This window comes from Malania oleifera, chromosome 9, assembly GCF_029873635.1.
Source record: "Malania oleifera isolate guangnan ecotype guangnan chromosome 9, ASM2987363v1, whole genome shotgun sequence".
Taxonomy (NCBI): domain Eukaryota; kingdom Viridiplantae; phylum Streptophyta; class Magnoliopsida; order Santalales; family Ximeniaceae; genus Malania; species Malania oleifera.
This window is the reverse complement of record NC_080425.1, coordinates 28757398-28771538: the sequence shown is the minus strand read 5'-3', so window position 1 is coordinate 28771538 and position 14141 is coordinate 28757398. Positions and strand designations below refer to the sequence as shown.

The following is a 14141-nucleotide window of genomic DNA, read 5'->3' as shown; positions in this document are numbered from 1 at the left end:
TTTTCTGAAAAAAAGTACTTACCTGGAAAAGTATTTATTAGATGTACTGAATTAAAAAAATGCTGAAAGTTATGAGTACTGTTTGGTTGTGTATAAAAAAGTAGTGATTATAAGTATTGTTTAGATACTCACTTTTATTATCAGTATTGTGTGAATATATACTATTATCATGTGAATAATACTATTACATTTCAACATCTAATAAATATATTATGACATATAAGAAATAATATGTAATTATTAAATGATGTTAACATTTTTGATTAATATTTTCTATTTAATATTTATAATTGATTCTGTAAATATTTTAAAATAAAAAAATAATTAATACTTATGTTAAGTAACATCTTTAATTGACATTTTCAATGTTGTCTAATTAACAAAGTAATTGACATTTTCAATTAAAATTTTTAATTAAAAATTCTAATTTAAATTTTAAATGTTTTCTAATTATCGTGTTAACAATTTTAATTAATATTTTCTAATTAACAGATTAATTAATATATTTGTTAATTAACATTTTTAATTGAGATTATAATGTTATCTAATTATAAAACTAATTATTTTTTTTAGTTAGCAATTTTTAATAAAAATTTAGCCTATGTCTAATATTAAAATTTTAATTAGAATTTCTAATTAATATTTATTTTAATTAAAATTTCTAATTAATATTTATTTTAATTATTTTTTTACTTAAAACTGTAAATATAGTCTCACTAACAAATTGATTAACCTTTTAATTAAAATTTTAGAATTAACATTGTTAATTAACATTTTAAATATTTTCTGGTTAACAAAAATCCAGCCTAAAACCTAATTGCATGACCGCTGCTAAATCAAACCCTAAACATCATAATACCATGCAACCTGCTGCAGTAGAAGGGTCATCAGCATCACCAAAGTCCAGGAGCAGCTTCAGCAGTTGCCAGAAAAATCCTGGGTGCTGCTGTCCTATTCGACACATCAAGATATACCTCATATTTTGCAAAACTAACTCCATAGCAAGCCACAAAACCTGCTGATCTGCCAGCTCTCAAAATTTCATAGCCAGAAGATCCTCAATGTGCCCCCACACACCAGCAGAAACCCGGCAGTGCCAACCCTACATGCCAGTGCGTGACAGTTTGGAGCAGCCATTTTCCTCCAATTTCCTCCCCAATGCTTTGAATCCTTCCCCACACCATAATACCAAGTTTGTCATTTGTTTGTCCAAAGGTACAACCTTTTTTAGTTGTTCATGTGTGACATTCCGGGAATGATTGCTTGCTAATGCCTGAAGCTGTTGGTCAATAATTATAGAGTTCATTGAGGCCTGAAACAGTGATATTTCTGTGTTCTTGATTTGTTTTTTATCTTTCTTGTTCGTTGTGTGCTTGTGGTTTGCTCCGGTTGTCGAATGTTGTGTGTTGGGATGGTGTCCATGAATTCCCGGTGGATGTTGTTCACTGTGTACTTCAGATGTACTACTGTGTAGAGGCTGTTTGGTATTGTTAGAGCTGAATGTTGGTTTATTGGGATGTGTTTAAGTCTCTTGGAGCAGGGGCAGCATTTATACATTGATTTTAGAGGGTTGTGGTAGTGCTATGTCCAGTTGTTTAAGTCTCTTGGTGCAGTGGCAGCATTTGTACATTGATTTTGTAGGGTTGTGGCAGTGCTATGTCCAATTTTTGGTGACTCGTTCGTGGTTGAATCAACGGTTGACTCGTTTGTGTTTGGTTCGTTGGTTTGAAAGTTCACTTGTGGTTGTTTTAGACAGAAGTTCACTTTTTGGAATCATAAGAGCATTTTGTTTGCTGTGTATTTCTGATTGCTGCTGCATCAAGGTTGTCTGTGTGTTGGGATGGCGTCCTCAAACCCAAAAGTGTGCTTCCATCGTCAAGCATTTGTTCAAGTGAACAACGTACTATAACTATCTCAGAGGAAGAGTATTCAAGGTTCCTACAATATCAAACATCCCAACAAGCATCTCATTACATTGCACCTTTTGCTTAGAAAGGTAATCCTATAGTTTGTATGTCATTTGGTATCTCTCCCACTAGTCCTTGGATTATCAACTCTACTGCTACTAACCATGTTCCAGGTGTAACCAACTTCTTTTCTGCCCTCCAATATCCTAAAAGTCTACCTCAAGTTACCCTTGCTAATGGGTCCACAACTACAGTTAAAGGGATAGGAACAATAAATCTTACTCCTTCCATCTCTCTTTCTTCTGTTTTATACATTCCCAAGTCTCCTTTTAATCTTATGTTAGTAAGCTTGCAAAGGCACTAAATTGCACTATAACGTTCTTCCCTGATTTTGTGATTATTCAGGATCCGAAGACGAGGAAGACAATTGGTACAGGACGTGAGGCTTGTGGACTCCACTACTTTGAGTCTCTTTCTTCTCCCATTGCCTGCACAACTGCTGCTACACTGCTTGAAATTTCATTGTTGCCTTGGCCATCCGTCCTTGGACAAATTAAATTGCTAGTTCCTACCTTGAAATATGTGTCTAGTCTTGAGCATGGTCTTAAATTTCCATGAAATTGTCGAAATTTCGGTCGAAATTTCCGATTTTCGCAACTTCAAAATTGAAATGGCACTCGATTTTTTTTTTACATATTTTTTGTTGAAATTTTAATAAATCATTCAAAATTTTTTGAAATCTCAAAACTATATTGAAACTTGTTGAAATTTCAACTATAGAATGAAACTTCTTTGGAATTTAATTAAGTGATTTAGGAACGAAGTGAAATTATTTATTTATTTATTTTATTTTGTCATTGAAACCAATAGATCATTAGAAGGGCTTTTGAAATTGTATGAAAAAAAAAACTTGCAACAATTTTTTTTTTATCTAACCATTCATGTCTAAATTATCATTATTTGTATAATAAATAATATTTAAATGATTTAAGAATTTAATTTGTATAAACTAAATATGTGTAATGTTCATTATCTTACAAATATGTTTGATCAACAAATTATATTACAAATTTCCCACCTTATACACAACATAGATGCATTTACGTTGTAATACATTTGTCCTAAAACTTATATTATTACGTCTATTAGTCATTTCTATAGTGTCATAAAAGAATTTCATGTTTTACTACTTATTCCATTGTTTTTCCAAATTGAAATTGTAATTGACATCAATTTTTGTCAAAATTTCCATGCTTTTGGAGCTTCAAAATTTGAGTCAAAATCAAAATTTTAGACCTTGGTCTTGAGTGCGTGTCTTGTTAGTTGGCAAAACATCATCATGTTCCCTTTGATTCTCGAGTCAACAAACGGGTAGATAGTCCTTTCATGCTCGTCCATCTGATGTTTGGGATCCGAGTCGTGTCATGTCAAAATTGGGGTTTCGGTACTTAGTTACATTTGTCAACGACTATTCTATAATGACTTGGTTGTATTTAATGAAAGATAGTTTTGAGTTGTTTAATATCTTTTGTGTCTTCTGATCTTAAATAAAGACTTAGGTTGATATGGCAGTCAAGATACTTCATAGTGAAAATCCTAAGGAGTACTTTAGACCCAATTTAGTATCTATATGACTAATTCTTGTATGATCAATCAGTCTTGTGCCCACACTCCACAACAAAATGGAGTTGCAGAACGGAAAAACAGACATATTCTCTAATTTACTCGTACCCTATTGTATCAAATGAATGTCGTCAAAGGTTTTTGAAGTGATGCCATGCTCTCACTGCTTGCTCTCCCATTAGTAAAATACCATCCTCTGTCCTTGGTGGTAAAATACTATATTTAGTTATCTTCCTTAAGGCTCCTTTGTTCTCACTTCCTTCTCACATATTTGGTTGTCTTTTGTCCATCAGTTAACTCCAAGAACGGATAAGTTGGATCCACTAATAAATGCATTTTTTCTAGTGTGTTCCTATACTCACAAGGGATTTTGATGTTATAGCCCTACTTTAAATCGATTCTTTGTCTCCACTAATGTCACCTTTTTTGAGTCTACACCATACTATGATTTCTTTCGAGTTCTATTGAACTTAATGAGTCCCTTCCTTTGCCTTGTCTTCAAGATCTTAACTTTATATCTGGGCCCAATCCTCTTAACAATTTCATCTAGTTTGAGTCCTTCTCGTCGCTTGGATCATCCCAATTTGTAGGCATGCACACGGCGACTCACGGGAGGAGAGCCTCCTCAAGCTTTCCACTTCTATGCCTTTATTTCCCTCATCGGATGATCCTATTTCCCAAGATGTTGATCCGCATATTGTTGTTCGAAAAGGTAGACGTAGTTTTACCGAACATCCATTCTCTAATTCTGTTTGTTATGATTCTTGTCACTCTCATATTATTGCCTTGTTAGTACTTTGTCTTCTATTGCTCTACCAATATTTATTTATAAAGCTTGTCCCGTTTTGGTTTTGAGGAAAACAATGATAAAAGAGATGCTTGCTTTCCAAGATAATGATACTTGGGATTTAATATGTCTTCTTCCTGATAAGTCAATGGTTGGTTGTCATTGGGTGTACACTGTGAAGGTTAATCCAAATGGTTCCTTGGCTCGATTGAAGGCCTACCTTGTTGCTAAGGGATACACTAAGGTGTATAGCCTAGATTATTTAGACACGTTCTCCGCTGTAGCCAAACTCCCCTTAGTACGTTTGTTCATCTCCTTAGCCATCACTTATCTTTGGCCTGTACACTAGTTAGATGTGAAGAATGCTTTCCTGCATGGTGATCTTCAGGAGGAGGTCTGTATGGAGCAACGAGCTGGGTTAGTTGCTTAGGGGGAGTTAGGCTTAGCGTGTCGATTCAAGAAGTCACTATATGGTTTAAAACAGTCACCAAGGGCATGATTTGGTTGCTTCAGTACTGTAATACTTGAGTTTGACCTTTAATTATGTGCAGTATATTTTATCGCCTTACTCCATTCGGAAGGATTATGCTTATAGTGTATGTGGATGATATTGTGATTACTTGTGATGATGATCAAGGTATTCAAAGCCTAAATCATTTCCTGCAGACAAAGTTTTAGACAAAGGATTTGGGACCATTGAAGTACGACTTGGGTATAGAAGTATCGAGATTTTGTATAGGAACTATCTTGTCTCAGAGGAAGTATGTTCTTGATCTTTTAGATGAGACATGGCTATTAGGATCCAAACTTGTTAATACATCCATGAATCCTTCACAAGACTTGTTAATACAGTAAGTTACTACCAGATATGGGTGATTTGTTGCCTTACCAAGGATGGTATTGGAGACTTGTTGGAAAGTTGAATTATCTTACAGCCACTTGATTAGATATACCCTTCACAACCAGTGTTGTGAGTCAGTTTCTCGATTCCTTGAGAACAAGTCACTGAGATGCAGTGTGAGATATCTCAAAGGTGCACTAGGGAGAGGTTTCTTATATTAGGATTGGGGCCACACTCACATTTAGGGATATATAGATGTAGAGTGGGTTGGGTCACCTTCCGACCGAAGATCCACAATCAGCTACAGTATCTTTATTGGTGGTAATTTGTGTCTTGGAAAAGTTTGAAACAAACTGTGGTGGCCAACTCAAGTGTTGAGTTAGAGTATAGGGCTATGGCGCATACTACATGTGAACTTGTTTGGTTGAAGAACATGTTGAAAGAACTAGGTTTTCCACATTCTCAGCCTATGGAGTTAATGTGTAACAATCGGACTGCTATTCATATTGCCTCCAAATTGGTCTTCCATGAGCAGACAAAACACATTGAAGTTGATTGCCACTTTATTTGGAGACTTGTACAGAAGCTCATTACAACCACTTATGTGAAGTCTGAGTTTCAGCTTGCTGATTTATTCACTAAAACCTTGGGAGGTGCTCGTGTGAAATCCATTTGTAACAAGCTAGGAGCATATGATATATATGCTCTAGATTGAGGGGGAGTGTTAGTGGTTATTTAGTCATTAAAAAAGCATTATTATTATGTATTAGAGTTATTTTAATAAGTGTGAGTTAGTAAGGGTATTATGGTCATTGGTATTATACTTGACATACATTATTAGAGGGAGAGACCTATCATTGAGGCAAGGTCTTCCATTTTACCCTATTATTCAACACAAACTAAGTAGAACGTATCTTAATTTAACATTTTTAAATCGCACATTTAATATTTTCGATTAAAAAAGAGTGTATGATTGTTATTTACAAAATAGTATTGTTATCAATTTATATATATAATGTTATTATTTAATATTGTTTTATAAATTATCATTAATTATTGATTAATAAAATGATCATCATTGCCTTCAATGGTTTAAATACACAAGTTTGCACCACCTATGAACAGTAACTGTTTATTAGTAGCGAGAAGTTAGACCTGGTTACTTCTCAAAAAGTACTTGTTTTTGCTAAAAAAAATGTAGTTTTGAAAGAGTACTTTTTGCAATGAGTACTTACTGGGTGCGGGCCAAACAGTATTTTTTTTATGTAGGTGCTTATTTAAAGTAGGTTTTGAAATAAGTACTTATTTTTAATGTAGTTCCAGTGTGGGCCTATCTTCTCCCCTTCTTATTCTTCTTCAATTTCTTCTTTAGACACTGCTGCTCTTTGTCAGGGCTGCGTTAATCCCAATTTCTTCGGTTTATTTTCTTGTTTATTTTCACAGCCATCTCTTTATCCTATTTTTTTGATGTTTTTTTTTTTTCAAATAAAATTTTGCCCTGTTGTATCCATGGTTGAATGTTCCTTGAATTTTGGGATTTAAACAGATTCTGAAGGCTTGGCTAACAGTAACTTGTGTATTACGTTGAACTATGCTTGGAAATTACTAGGTAGTAGTTTCTATGCATTTGTGTTCTAGTATTGAATATTTTGGTTTTTAAAATTCAAATATTAAATTCCGATGTTTTTACAAGTCAAGAATCCATTACACAGGGAATTTAAGGAGCAATTTTGATAAATGTGCACCTCATCTTTGCGAGGCACGCACCTTCATCTCTTGCCTCATGGCTAGGCTCCATGTACAGCTCAGTGCATCTTGCATCTTTAACAGCGATGCACTATGTGGGCTCCATAAGTTACTCTAGGTGAATGGTTATTTAGTTACATACTTACATGATATCAATGCCTTAGGTTATTAACTTGATTTGACACTTATCATAGTATCTGCATCTTTCAAAAATTGATCGCTATATATTTATTTTTTAGGTTTTTCTAGAAATCAAAGGTATTCAGCTGCCAATCCCTTTCCCAAGACTGACTTATGCTGAAGCAATGAGCAGATATGGTTCAGACAGGCCAGATGTTCGATTTGATCTTGAGTTAAAAGATGTACTAATCTCTTTTACTTCTTCATTTTCTATTTCCTTCGGCAGGAATTTCATGCTCTATAAGTGTAGTAATTTTATGATCCCAAAAGCAATTCTTTTCGTTGATATTTCTGTAGTTACTTCACAACCTAAAGGATTTCATCAAGGCACACCATAGTTGAACTGCTATAATATGTTTTTCAAGTTATGCAATTTAAATCAATATTATGGAATTTAAAACCATATATTGAAGGGCCAATCTTATGCAGGATGGCATGATAATTTACAGTTGGATGTCTGATTTAAAAAGTTTGAAATATTTTACAATAAGGCACCTTAAAATTCCAGGAGCAGGATGTAAGAAGCATTTTTTTGGGGGTTGGTTTCTTTGGCATGATGTCTGGCCTGTTGATTCCCAGGGAAATGTTTATGTTGGCTAAACTAATGAATGCTCTGGTGAGTTCCTGTATGTATGTTTCAAAAAGGGTAATATGGGATGTTTCCTTCTTGAAGAGGGCCCACAATTGGGAGCTGGATTTTTATTTTTAAAATTCTTTGAATGTTTATATGTGATATTATTGATGTTGCAGGGGGGTTGATGGAGTGAAATGGAAAAATATTAAAAAAATGGCTATTTTGAAGTTAATATTTTTTTAGGATCATTAATTAAGGGTACTGTGACTACGAAAGAAATCTGTTTCCTTGAAGGGCCACTTGGAAGATTAGTGGTCTGGATAAGGTCTCTTTCTTTGCTTGGGAAGCTGTTAGGAATAAGATTTTGATGCTTGAGAAGCTGCCAAAGGAGGAAAATAGTGCTTGCAATAGATACATCTGGCACAAGAATAAGGTGGAGACAGTCCATTACCTTCTGGTTGGTTGCAACTGGACAAGAAATCTGTGAGACTCTTCTTTGGCTGTGTTGGTATGCAATAGATGGCAGCAGGGTCTTGCTTGGGGGAGCTGTGGGCTGGAGGAGTTGTAGAGTTGATCCCTCTTACTAATTTTTGATTAATATGGAGGGAAAAGGAACTGTGGGGCTTTTGAAGGTGTATATATTCCTCTTAATGCTGGAAAAGAGGCATGGTTTAAACTTTTGCATTTTTGGTACTGTGGGCGGCATTTTGTCAGTAGCCTGACTGGCATTGATTTTGTTGATGCTTTTTCCATGTAAATTCCTTATCTTTGGTTTGCACTTGGACCCTCTTGGTCCTCTTAGTGAATTTTTTTCTGTTGCTTATTAATTGAAGTCTTTTGTTTGGATATAATTCTGAATAACTTGAGATTTCAAATCTGTTTGTGGTCATGGAGTGGAGGCAGGAGTGATGAGCTAATAGTGGTGGTAAGGGTGATAGTTGCAGCAATATTTTGGTGTTATGAGAATGATGGAGGTTAGGATAGTGTGCTGATGAAAGGGCAGTGGTGGTGATGGCAACAACATGCTAATGGTGGATTTGGCAGTAGTAGCGACAAGGTGGTGGTGGTGGTGATGGTAATATAATGTCGTTGCCTTGTTGATATGATGGTGGAGGTGGTGATTGGAGGTACTAAATTGGTGAAGATGGTTGTTATAAAGGAGACAAATGGTGGCGGTGGGTGTAAGGTATTAATGGTGGTCGCAGTGGTGGCACAGTATTTGGGCTGGTAAAGACGTAAAGTGGTGGAAACATGGTTTTAAATTGCGGTAGAGGGTAGCATAACGTAACGGTAATGGGTGTAATGGGAGGCGGGAGTAGCGGATGTTACATAACGGGAAGCGGGTGTAAAGGCTGTGAATTTTTTTCAGGCACGCACAACCTTGTGCATATTAATGTACTTGCATATTTTATGCTTTTAACCCTTCTTCGAAAGAGTTTTAGTGTATTTTGTGTCCTTTAGTTCAACTAAGTTGTTTGTAAGGGCAAGAAGTTTACATTTGTTTTAAACCACCATTGATAGAACAATTACATGTATGTGCGTATTTATAGTTCTCATTGTTCTAATGTGTGAAAAATTCTTCTTTGTGCTAAAATAATTAAGAAAACAAAATAAATTATACACTCCATTAATCTATTAGACACACAAGACATACAACTAATACAAATATATATTAACTAGAAAAGAAAGAAGGTTGAAGTTGAAAAATATAGAACATAAATATTAAATTACTAATATTATCAAAAGAAAATATTTTCCTAACAAGTTAGCATTTTCAAATTGTTAATTAATGCATCTCTTGTGAGTATTTTAAGAAATAGTAAATTTTGTGTCGTTATCATCCTCAGTATAATCTTTTTTCCCCTCTCGCCACATAGTATATTGAGAATGATTTATGAAAGGGGGGGGGGGGAGAGAAGAAAAAGTAAAAAATAAAATAATTTTTTGGTGTAACAGTCCTGTAGCGGTTACATAATGGCTGTAGCAGCCTTTATGTAACAGTCACAATCTGTAATGGCCGCTACAATCTTGATTTTTCTTCCCACCTAGTTTTTGGTGTGTAACAGTATCAGTATAAAATCGTTATGTAACGGTGTTACATAACGGTCGCGGCTATTATTTAAAACCATGGGTGGAAATGTTGATTATGGCAGGGTCAGATGATGCTTATGTTGGGGTGATGGAGTTGCTGGTGCTGGTGTGGTGATGGTGTTGCTGGTGCTGACGAGGTATGGAGATTGTGATTGTGAAAAGCAGACAATGATGGTCATTGTAGTGGGGGGTAATGGCAAAGGTAGTGACTGTAGGAATCCCGTTTTCTGCTAAAATTGGCTAGAAGGATTTTAATATCCCTGGTGGAAACTCTGCTTGCTATGTATTTGGTTATCCTTCTGCTTGCAATATTATTACTGGTCATTTTTGTGTCATTGACAAAAGTGGGGTGATGGAGTAGCTGGTGCTGGTGGGGTGATGGCCGTGGTGACTGTAATGGGTAGACAATGATGGTCATAGTAGTGGGGTAGTGCCAATGATAGTAGCTGTGGAAATCCTGCTTTCTTGTGAAATTGGTCAGAAGGATTTTAAAATCCTTTGTGAAATCAAAGAAAATCCTACACATCTCTCAGTCCCGATATGGGCTCAAGTCCAATGAAATGAACTTCACCTTGGAATGTGGGAGATTTCTTGCTTACGAACCATTGGGATTTTGGAACAGGGATGAAGGGTTGTATTTTATGGTGTTGATCTGGATAGAGAGGAATGCGAGAACCTTCCAGGATTGCACAACCCCTCCTAGCCTGTTATGGGATATTGTTGTCTTATTGGCATCTCTATGGGCCCATTTGCTCAGATTTATATGGGGTTTGTCTATGTTTGACCTTCGAAGGGTTTGGAAGGCAGCTCTTTTGTAATTTTTTGGTTGTTGTCTTTGCTTTTTGAATGACAAGTTGTCCTCTTTTTGTACCTTGCTTGTTCTTTAATAAAAAATTTTCTTATCCAAAAAAAAAAAATCCTCGTGAAATCTGAGCTTGTTATGTATTTTGTTATCCTTCCTGCTTGTAATATTGAATGCTACTGGTCACGTTTCTGTGTCATTGATAGAAAATAATGCTAGAGCAGTGTTAGTTTTAGCATAGGATTGTATTTCTATTATATGTTCGGGGGCATTGTTGTCCTATCTATATATATATAGGACTGCAGCTGGTCTCAGACAGGGAGAGTGATTCTTCTTTGGCTAATATTCTCTCTCCATCTCTCTCATGTATGACTTTCTCCCTTAGTACTTCTTCTCCTCTCTGATTTATGCTATGGTAACAGAGCACTACACTTCTCTAAACATATTAATCTGACTTCATTGTAGCCTTTTATTTTCTTCTCTGCCTTCCTCTCCTTCACCTACTCTTAAATTAGAAATTTCTTTTATGGTTTGAGAGTTGTTTGCGTTTCTTACCCTTCTTTTCTCAGCTGTGTGCATCTTGTGTGTGAATTGGTTCATGGTGATCTGCTGATTTGAAAGGAGTTGCATACTGTTTCTGGTAGGCTGCTGGTGCTATTAAGTTGTTTTATCTAATTGGCTGTGGTGGGATGTTGCTGTTATGATGCTGGGTTTGTTCATGATTGATTTCCGGAAATCTTGTATCAGTTGCTGGTTTGATGTTTGATCACCCAATATCCTATTCCGTGTTTGTGCCTGCATATGCTTCTGGCTGTTGCCAGGTTGTGTACTTATTTTCTGCACATCTGTTTTGATTGCCCACAATTATGTGGCAGCTAATCATCCTTGTATGGAGGCTATATGACAGAGGTGGCTAGGGTTTTGTTTGTGGCTGCAAGTGCAGAAGAGGCAGCTAGGGTTTTGTTTGGTGCTGCAAGTGCAATATAGTTGGCTAAGGTGGAGTGGGCGTGGTGGGTGTTTGACGACTGTTTTGGTCTGGGCCAGCTATTGGATTTGAAAGGAGTTGTTTAGTTGCCAGACAGTCCAGTTTAGAACAGGCCCAACACTCAAATGGCTCTGGTTAGTTATCAAATGAATTCTAATAAGAACTCTTGTTAGTTATAAAATGAATTCTAATATGTGGGTGAGTAAGCACTTAAAAAGAGGTACAGTTGCGAACATTTTGGAAATGTCTGTGATTCTTCTGACTTGGGGATATTTCTCATGTGATTCCTCTGCTGATGGTTTGGAGGGTGTTCTGATTTTTTAGGAGGATAGTTTGGGTGAAGAGTTGCTTACATGTGTATTGACACTCAGCCCCTCCAGGAATGTTCGTGCGTCCTAGGCCAGTGATACCAAGGTGTATACACATCAGACACACACCAAGTCAGGAGCGGCTATGTAAGAACTCTTGTTAGTTATCAAATGAATTCTAATATGTGGGTGAGTAAGCACTTAAAAAGAGGTACAGCTGCGAACATTTTGGAAATGTCTCTGATTCTTCTGACTTGGTGGTATTTCTCATGTGATTCTGCTGATGGTTTGGAGGGTGTTCTGATTTTTTAGGAGGATAGTTTGGGTGAAGAGTTGCTGATGAGTAATCAATGTGCGGATGGGATTTTACACACCCCTGTGAGGGAGGTTAGTGCAAAGGATGTTGAAGGTTTACAGCTAATGGATAAAATGGGATTCTGGTTGGCTGATCCTGGAGGGAATGAAGTTCATTTGGATAGCGGTAAATGTAAATTGGAAAAAAGATCATTGTGAATTAGCAAATTCACAGTGCTCTGTTGACTACAATGGGAAGGGTTTGAAGAGGGTTTTACTTATTTAGTATTTGTTAGGCTTCTATTGTATCTTTTTTTTTTTTTTTTTAGAGGATCTATTGTCCTCTCCTAGGCTGTAACTTTACTCTTCCTAATATATTTCTTTTGTAAAAGAAAGTTCATGTTAGTGGGGCTTTATCTATATCCTGTAGTTCAAATGGTTGATGCACTCATTCTTGAATGTGAGGTTGCTCTCTTGATCCAGCTTTTCTCAAACAGCAAGTTTCATTCGTTGTCTGAACTAATGTACAATTACCTAATGAAGAGAGTAATTTGATTTTCCTTTTTTTCTTTTCTACTAGAGTAATTTGATTTTCCTTTTTTTCTTTTCTACTTTTTTCATTTTTCTTATTTATTTATTATTTATTATTATTTTTGATATACGTGTGTATATATATATATATCTATATATGTGTATATATATGTATATATATTTTTTCCTAGGCATTGTTTTGAAATATATTCAATGGAACTGCAGGTATCTGATGTTTTTCAAGAGTCCCCTTTCAAGGTTTTTGCAGATGCCTTGGCAAATGGGGGAATAATTAAAGCTTTATGTGTGCCTTCAGGTGCAAAAAGATATTCGAACACGGCGCTCAAGAAAGGAGATATTTACAATGAAGCAATTAAGTCTGGTGCAAAGGGGTTGCCTTTCCTGAAGGTCTTAGACAATGGTAAAATTGACAATATAAAGAATCTTGTGAACGTTTTTTTATGCGTACACAGGTGAATGCTGATCATTTTAGATTTTTTTTTTTTAGAGGAAATTGAAGGGATTCCTGCATTAGTATCAAGTATTGATGCAACAAAGAAAGATCTGTTGCTGAGACGGTGCTTTGCGGGACCGGGTGATCTTATCTTATTTGGAGTGGGTCACCATACTTTGGTTAATAGAACTTTGGATCGACTTAGGGTATTTGTAGCCCATGATCTGGATTTGGTTGACCATGTAAGTTTGTAAGCCAATTTTTAGTTTCAAATCATTTATAGTAATTGTCTCCTAAACTCTCTAATATCATTTGGTTCTAAATGTTGGATATTTAGTCCAGGCATTCAGTTCTATGGGTAACTGATTTTCCAATGTTTGAGTGGAACAGTTCCGAGCAGAGGCTTGAGGTGTGTCTCATGTCCTATGCCTCTTGTAGTTCAAGTTAAAAAAGGATCATTTATTTCATGGAAAACACTTAAGTAGTCATCTTATTTTAATGGAATTACATTTGATTGTAATTTTTCTTTACTTTTCATTTGTGTTCACACACACATGTACAGTTTTTTAGGGTGTGGGGGTGGGGTGGCCAGGTGCAGTGTTGTATTGTCAAAATTTTAGTGTTGTTAAGTTGAACTATTCCATTGACTCTGCTAAGGATAGATATTTTACCATTATCACATTTTCCGAAATTGTCCTATTAACTATTATGCCTCTGTTTGCATGGATGGAAAGTGCTGGTGGTTTTCTCTCATGTTTCATGTTTGTTACAACTGTAGTTTTGTATTTTTTTTTTTTTTTAATTTATTCCTGGGAAAACCAAGTCATTTTTTTTAGGGCAAAAGACACTCACCTCCCCCAAGGTTTGTAAAAAAGACAAGGGCCTTGAAGAATGTTTTGCATAATTGTAACTAATTATAATTTGATAACTAGTTTTGAAGTTCAAGCAGCAGTCTATGGTTATAGCATGATTGTTTTTCAGTCACTAGATGAGGATTTTTTCTCACCTAGCTGTAGAA

General features: G+C 35.7%; 1 protein-coding gene across 2 annotated transcripts in view; it reads left to right on the top strand.

Moving 5' to 3' along the window:
* Positions 1 to 14141, top strand: part of LOC131164712 (aspartate--tRNA ligase, chloroplastic/mitochondrial) — a 68160-nt gene that overhangs the window by 36727 nt on the left and 17292 nt on the right. The window contains exons 8-11 of one of the 2 annotated variants that reach the window (XM_058122130.1): positions 7144 to 7266; positions 12895 to 13090; positions 13178 to 13365; positions 13461 to 13532. In XM_058122130.1, the coding sequence (XP_057978113.1) occupies positions 7144 to 7266; positions 12895 to 13090; positions 13178 to 13365; positions 13461 to 13532 (579 nt within the window). The remainder of the gene's footprint in view (positions 1 to 7143; positions 7267 to 12894; positions 13091 to 13177; positions 13366 to 13460; positions 13533 to 14141) is intronic. The other variant, XM_058122131.1, reaches the window with a different exon arrangement.